Below are 8404 nucleotides of genomic sequence, written 5' to 3' on the forward strand. Positions count from 1 at the left end.
TGTTTATTATTCTTGTTAAACCGAATGTATACTGTTCACGGGTATCGGTATTCTATCTAATCTAACGGAGGCTGTTTCTTTCCCTCCAGATCCCGAAGCTCCTACATCTCCGCCAACTGAGATCGTCATGCTACGTAAGCAGCCTCCAGTTTAGTCATTGCAGTGTCGGTGTGTTCGTTTTGGTCACGTTCTTAGGGGACACGTTCTCCACAGACTTTCTGTGCCTGTGGTGTGTGCAAAAAAGTCACACAAATAGTTCTTTGGATGACAATGAAAAACATTAAATTGATGCCAGAGTAAGAGTCGGAAGGGTCACAGTTGTGTTCGCCATCTACAAGTTTCTTCACTCTATGAAAAATCTTGTCTGACTCTTCCAAAAAAGTAAAAACTTAATATTGTACGTCCTTGCAAAATCTCTGAGTCACATACTATTTATGTGTTTGGACATCTCAAAGGACCAATGCTAGTGCATTTCCATGTTTTGTCCATGTTTTAGGAAATTAACTACATAAGATTACTACTGACCAATTATCCAAAGCGTAGACCAAAATCATTTTGTTTTGGTTTCCTATCTTCCAGGCAGTTTCCTCTCACTTCCCTTCTCTTCACTACTCATTTTAACTTGCACAGATCTGAAACTTTCTTGAGATAGGCAGTATATTGCAACAAACAGTTGACCTTTTCTGAAAATGTTAAAGCATTTCAGACCGTGTTGAAGTTGCAGTTGTGGTGTGTTCACAGACAATCTGACATCCAAGATTTAAGAGTCTGCTACCAAAAAAAACACAACATTCACATTCACGGATGTTGTGAAAGGAAGAAGTTTGGTCATTTCTGGATAAGGCTGCTTGTTGTACTTTATGATCCAGAACATGTAAAACCACCAGCGTGGTCCTTTAAGCCTGTAATCACTAGTCATTTGAACAGAATGTGACTAGACTATAACATCTTTTTCTCTCTCTCTTGCAGCGATAGACTCTCGCTCTCAGGAGACCAGCGAGCTCGGCGGCCCAGGCAACATGCTGAAGACCCTGGACCCCATCCTCATCACTATCATCGCCATGTCCGCGCTGGGCGTCTTCCTGGGCGCCATCTGTGGCGTCGTCCTGTACTGCGCCTGCTCGCAGGGCAGCATGACGGACAGGAACTTATCTGCCCTGGAAAACTATAACTTTGAGCTGGTGGACGGCGTGAAGCTAAAGAAGGACAAGATGAACGGACAGACTAACTATTCAGAGGCGTGAGGGGAAAGGAGAGCCGGAGCTGTGATGGCTCCGCATGGACACGTGATGCAGCCAATCAAGTGGGAGGAACACAGGGCTGAAGCCACCAATGGGACGGCAGGGTGGGCTGAAAGTGAGCCAATGTAATTTTTTTTCTCAGGAGCGGCAGTGGAAGGGACTGACCTGTAGGGGGCACTGTGTATAAAGAATCTGTACAGCAAAAAAAGAAGAAAACTAAGGATTCTATTTGTTTTTCGGCGTGCTTTGTTGATTTCATGTAATCACATGCTGGTGTTGAGACCAATTCAGATGAAAGTATAATTTGTGTACTTTTATGGAAAGATAAAAGTTTTTTTGTTTGTTTTTGTAGTTTTTTTTTTTTTTTTTCAGATGTCACAGGAGTATGTGAAAATTGCTATTCTGTGTGAGCGTGTGCGTGAAAGTGTGTGTGCTCATGTGTCACGTTCATATACCTGTACATCTGCATTTAAGAGTGTGTGTGTGTGTGTGTGTGTGTGTGTCAATGAGTATACCTGTATGCGTGTACTGTATGTGCATTACGCTCATGTTTATCTGTATACATGAAGTGCAAGCATCTTTCTTTCGTGTGTGTGTGTGTGCGTGTGTGTGTGTGTGTCTGAAGGCGGGTACCATCGTGACCTGTGTCCAGTTCCAACAGTGCCTTTTTTTTTCCTCCAATTTTTCTGTTGCCTTGTTTTTCTGCTGGTAGTTTTCTCATCGGCTAGCGTTCCGTCCAGGGTTCCTACACAAACGTGTGGAAAAGTCCAGATCAATTCATTTTGTACTTTTCCAGATTGTGATCATACAGCTACAGATTTTTAGTGTTGTAGTGTATTGTCAAATATCACGTGTGTTGGTGTAGATCTGAAGACCAGTTAATGTTTAGGTTTCGAAAGCTTTGGAAAAACTAAGGAATTTCAGAATGGAAAATGTGTAGGAGCTCTGAATGCCTCATTTTCATGGCACATGACACATCCAACATATTGTACATAGGTTTTAATATATTTGAGCGCTCTTTTCTATAGAAAAAAACACCAGTGCCGCAGTATCCTTTCTGTGTTTGCTATCAAACTCACCCTAAACTCCAAAATTCAGTAAATGTACAGAACATTGTTCACAGACAGAGACACAAAACTCTTGTCTGTGTTTCTTTTAAAAAATGTGGTCTGGTTGCCATTTTGTCAGTTTTGTCGTTGTTTGGTTAATGTTTGTGCTCTGGGAACGGGAAGGTTTTTCACATCGATGGAAATGGCTTTGAAACAATGAAGAAAAGCCTCATGGGAAGTGATGTTTTTGTACAGGGTAAAACAGACAGCCTCAGTACAACTAAGATGAAGACAGCGCGACAAGGACGGATCATTGGGATTTGAATATTTTTACTGCTAACAGCTAACTTTTCGGAACGGAACGCAAAAGGACTTTAACCAGAGAGCCATCAGAAAGACTTCAAGTGTCCATCAGCATCTTTCTCTGAGCTGGCAGGATGTGGAGGCTCTGAATGCTGACTGTCTGGATTGAACACTTAATGACAATGCTGTGCTCTCTGTCACTGTTTTTCCTATTTTGACTATCAGAGGAGAAAACTTTGTATCTTTAATGATGTTGAACAGCCCCAACAGGTGACTAAAAGTAGCAACACTGGTGATCTTACATCCTCTATACATGTGAGCTTAAGGTGGCCTGAAAACACACGCAACTACGTCACATTTTCATATCACAGAGATGTTTACTAGCTAATCAGAGCAGAGACTCGTAGGGCTCATTATCTACTATGTGATGTTAGAAAATCTGATAATTGGGCTTTTAAACAAGGAAACTGTCTCTGTTTTTGTATGTTTCCTCGTTTCATTCTGCTGCAACTTAATTTGCATTTTCTCCCCGTTTCACTCATCACTCTCCATCTGCAGGAGCATTTCCCCAGCTGTCAACATTGCAAAAAGATCTTATTTCCTGTAATCTGCAGTGATCAGTGCCCTCTGACAGCATGAATTTCAACAACTTTAGAGTCTGCGCGGACATAACACTCACTGGAGGAAAATCAGCCTGAATTCATTTGTTCGGTTTTTTAAGAAATTCAATGAAAAATTGGTTAAAACTGAAAAAGACGAGCCTTATGAACACTGTTCAGATAATACTGCTTTGTTGTGTTTTAGCTTCTGTAGCTGAATGTGCTGTGATACTCTTCAGTCAGTCGAAGCATCATAGAGGTGGGAGGATTGAGTCTTAAAACTCAATGGTGTCGGTGAACAACGCTGACAGCCTCCAGCAGATGTTGTATGTTCACTCTGTGATAATAAAGAGGACACTTCTTACTGAATGCTGGGCGAAACTGACAAATACTTTACTGACTAAGGTTAAAAAGCCATCGAGCAGGTATGATCTTCATACAGATGGACACACTGCCACTGGCTACTGGGAGAACAGCGTCTGTCCCAGTGTGCTTCCTGTTGCACTGTGGAAGCTACATCAGCCCATTGTTAATGTAGCATCATGTGAGCTCACAATGTGAAGTGAGGCCGTTCGTTAGTAGTCGATACACCATCAGTTCTCAATTCGTTCCTTCAGGGTGAAGCTTTAGAGACACTAGTGCTCTTTTTTTTTTTTAATTTTTGCTTTAAAGGAAATTCACCTCCTCAATCAGTTCAGTTGAAATCAAATCAATCACTGAGAGAACATTCCCAATCAAACAATCAAATGAAGGTGCTGCTCTGACTGTTGAGATGTTTCATTTTTAACTTTCAAGAGCTGCACTGGTTCAATTGTCTGTTTTGTCTGGAAAAATATCAACTGCGTATGTTTACAGCAAAAAGAACCAGAGAACAAGAACAGGATTATGGGTCTCCAGATGTAATTTGAGCCTGACAGAACGTGTCTGTAATGTTTCAGCCAGACGTCAGTAAAGCTCCTTCCCCTTTAAACAAGAAAGGATGCTGCAGCACTCGATGTGAGAACAAATGTTGCACTGATATATTTAAAAAAAAAAAAATCTGTGTTTATGATGTTGATTTATGAAAAGAGAGAAAGAAGGAAGGACAGGACAGTGTTATTGTTGCGTCTTTTTAACACAGTTTCAGATGACAATGTTATGATTCTGAAAACTACAATTTACAGAGATGTTTTTCATTCTCGAAAAAGCTTCTATGCGTCTCTTTGAAACGTAACAGTTTTATTTACTTGGTATAATATCACCTTGTGTTTTTGTCACTGATGTACGTGCCATTGTTTTATTCTTTTTTTTTTTTCTTTGTATGACAAGAAAAAATGTTTTATTTTCAATACTGCTTCTGTAATTTTTGCTGTCTCAGATCCAGAAAAAAACAAGAAAGGAAGTAAGGAAGTAAAAAAAATGGAAAAGCAGTGAGGCCTTAAGTGACTAAAAGTATAGTTTGTACTTTGACTCTCTGGTCAGCGCCCAGACTCATCCGTCTCTGTTGTCTCAGACTCTGATCATTGACTATTACATTCCAAAGAATTGGATCAAATAAATGTTTTAAGTAAAAGCTGCTCTACTGTTTCTTTCCTCCCTCGGAGAGAGAATGTTCTGTTTTAACGCCATCGTGGACACAAAGTGGAGACTTGAACAATTCTGTGACACCTGGGCAAAACTCATCTGCTGAGGAAGGCCGTGTGATACAGTCGAAAGCTCCGGATCAGCTGTGAATGAGCCGTGTTTTGTCAGATTGTTTTGCTGTTTTTGGAAATACCTAAAACTTCTGCCGCTTCCACCACTTTTCACATTTACTTTGAATATTTTGTGCAGGAGTGGGTAGCACACAATAATCACATGAATTTAATCTGCAAACTGACTTTTTAAGGTCTCATATTATGCAAAATTTACTTTTTAATGTCTTTTCATTATAAATATGTGACCCTGGTGTGCTTACAGACTAGCAAACAATGGGAAAAGACCATTTTCCCTGTTTCTCCTGCTCCATCTGTGGAAATGCTATTTAGATTTGGCTCCCTTTATGATGTCACAAGGGGAACTGTTAGCCATGTGACCTCCTCGCTGTCTGCCATTGTTTTTTTTCCTCGCCAACACCTGTTCATAGTAGCACAAAGATGGCGAAGGTGAGAGTGAAGTTGAAACAGAGCGTGCAGAAAACGGCTGCAGGTCTGATTAAATTATGTTTTTTGAACATCAAACCATGTGCACCTGTTCTCCTTCTGGGAGGACCTCCAAACGTAGTGTACATTGGAAAAGGAGCAGAATATAGGACCTTTAATTTTCTCACTTTTCCAGTGTGAACTCACTGCACACACTCGGGGAGAAAAGGTTGAAATCCACTGATGTGACAAAGCAAAACCTCAGACAGTCTTGAATGTGGACAGGCCCTCGTTTTGCATGCTGTGTCATGCTTTGACCACAGAGTGGCAGCGTTGCCTCCCAAAGTGTTAATGTGTGGCAGCAGCTGGTGTCAGAGACTCCGACTAAAGGCATTACACTTCACATAAAACTGTCTTCCCCAGCTCAGAGAAGTGTTTTATGAGCTACATTAAACAGCAACATTGTGCTCAGGCTGATCTCATGTGAACTTCAGTCATGTGGCTTTGGTTTAGGTGAGGTTTCCTGCCCAAATTGGTGCCTGTACCACTTTCCCATACCCTGCTGGTTTCACTGTCTGCAGTCACGCTTTTTTGCTATGTATGAGTTTTAGTGCAGTCATCCCTCGAGCAGGAGCGACTTCTTGGGGAATACAACAGTCTGTCTGTGTGGATGCCATAAAGGAGCAGGCATGTTTCTCAAACTGACTCCACAAAGTCGCGCTTCATGAAGCGAAGCTATTATTCATTTAGTATAGGTATGTGACAGAAAGTAGTGCAGTGCCTTTAACATTATGAACAAAACCTTTAGTATGTTTGCCTCCACCATTCACCACTCCTCCTCTGACTCTGCACACAGACAGCTACACTAAACATATCAGGGCTTTTTCTCAACTAGTTTGCAATTTTGACAAACAATAAATTAACAACTCCTCTGGCATCAAAGCTGGATTATCAGTTGGGCATCATTCACCATGTGTGAACTGTGTATTCAACAAAATGAAAACACATAGAAGCTTAAAGCAAAGTAATCTGGCAATGACTGGCATGGAATAAGAATAGAGATAAATTAGTTGCATGATGTGGACCTATAAGTCCACCATAAGACTGATTCAGAACATCTTAAATGGAAAAACACAGCGAACACAGTCTAAGTGTGTCTTAAGTGTTCCTCTCTGATCAGCCCTTTAGCAAAGCCTCTGGTCTCCTGTGTGAGTTTGTCCCAGGTATGGATACTCAGCCGACTCTCCTTCAGAGATATGTGTTAAGAAGTTTGAGCGCTGGTGTAAAGACGTGTAACGGAGATGGTGACTCCATGTGCCATTTGGCCAGCTGGCATCATCAGCTGCCACATACTCGTCATACATTTTACAACGATTATAGAGGCTAAATGTGGGAAGTCAGCTCCTTCGCTGCTTCGCCCTTAAAGACGGGAGCGGCTTTTAAAAAAATGTTTGTCCAGTTTGGAGCAATGGAGGTTCACAAAAAAATTAATTTGAAGTTATCAAGTCGTGTATCAACATTTATACATGTCTTTGTTTATTCACTTGTTAAATGTGTTCAGCTGATGTGTTTGATTCTAAAGGCAGATATTTTCAGACACTCATTTTTATCACATATCAATATCTTTAACATATTGTGTGAAGTTTATTTTACTTTTCAGATGTTTTAGTGTGAGTGAAGCACCCCTCTGTTACATTTTTATTATATTTTAACACTTTATTTATTACCTTGTTTATTTAAGCAGCTTTAAGGTTGTCAAATTCATCTTTTTATAAACTTGCTTACAGTATATATATATACGATATTCTGTCTCCGCTTGCTCCAGCTCCTTATATGATGTTCACAGTGAGTGAAATATTCAAACCAAAGGCTCCATGTCATATATGACTGCTCCAGTAGCTCAAATGAAAGTATTCTTGAAGATTTGTGCATCATTGTGTGCACATGTCCCAATATTTAGCCATATATATCTGGTATCATCCAGGTCTTTGTACCTGTTGTACCTGTTGATAGGCACCAGAACTCTGAAGTGTATAAGAGGCTGCTTTCTCAGATGACAGAGGAAGTGATGGTGAGGGGAAGCTGACCGCAGCACCACTGAAAACACAGCACAGGAACATGCGGTTGTTTCTCTATGATAGTTTCAAAAGCACCAAGCAGTAGTATTTACATTCTCAAAGTAAGTAAAGTGAGTAAGTAAAAGAAGCAGCAATGCTACAATGTAATAATACTCAATTAACACAGACATAGCATTAACACAAATAACATATTATGCACACATATAATATTTTTTGTGAAGGCCTGATAATAATTTAGCTATAAACAAAATAACCTGCTAATGTGTGCGGCTCTGACCTGGGACGCTGCAGAGTGATGCTCAGCATCAACTTATATGGTGAGTTTGATTAGAATGATTGATTATCATATTATATTTGTTGTATCAGTGTTACAAAGCGTCACCTTCAAATCACGCATCAGTTATGCAACATACTGCTGGTTCTTCTGGTAGCTGAATAAGGCCGGTGACAAGAAGCCACACTGCCCCGTCAATTTATAAACTGTTGTTTTTACACATAAAGTTTTTGTGCAGATTAAACAAACAAGTACAACGAGCCAGAGCAGCTGTTTCCCTGTTTCCATTTACTATGTTACGCTAAGCTAACTGGATCCCGGCTGTAACTGCAGTTTGATATCTAAGAGAACATTCAGATTTTGTTTATCAATTTCATTACACAATACATCATCTTTATTCCTTGTCTACTCAATGTCAAGTGTTCTAATCAAACTGATGTGAGCTTTTCTTTGTTATTAATATTGGTATGATATGTTGCTACACAAGCTTCTTTTCAACTGCATTTGGGGGATTTTTTTTGTGTGATTTGCTCCCTTTTAAGTGGCTCATAAATTAAGGTTGGTTGCTGTAATTCAACAGGCTATGTTGAGAATTATGTTGGTGTAACTGTGAGCAGCAGGCCCTTTATTTTCTCTCTGCACGTCCCTGCTCTCTACCACTGCCCAAATGTAAATGCATCAGATTTTATCTTATTCTTTTTAACCCAGAAGAGACACAGGTGTCAAAGACCTTTTATAAACAGTCTTGGAAATCCCCCTAT

General features: G+C 40.2%; 1 protein-coding gene across 1 annotated transcript in view; it reads left to right on the forward strand.

The window, feature by feature from the left end:
- Positions 1-4744, forward strand: part of LOC139213906 (neuropilin-1a-like) — a 74763-nt gene extending 70019 nt beyond the window's left edge. The window contains exons 17-18 of the mRNA XM_070844606.1: positions 90-134; positions 970-4744. Coding sequence (XP_070700707.1) covers positions 90-134; positions 970-1244 — 320 coding nt within the window. The 3' untranslated portion in view covers positions 1245-4744. The remainder of the gene's footprint in view (positions 1-89; positions 135-969) is intronic.
- Positions 4745-8404: the final 3660 nt, after the last annotated feature.

This window comes from Pempheris klunzingeri, chromosome 15 (genome assembly GCF_042242105.1).
Source record: "Pempheris klunzingeri isolate RE-2024b chromosome 15, fPemKlu1.hap1, whole genome shotgun sequence".
NCBI lineage: Eukaryota > Metazoa > Chordata > Actinopteri > Acropomatiformes > Pempheridae > Pempheris > Pempheris klunzingeri.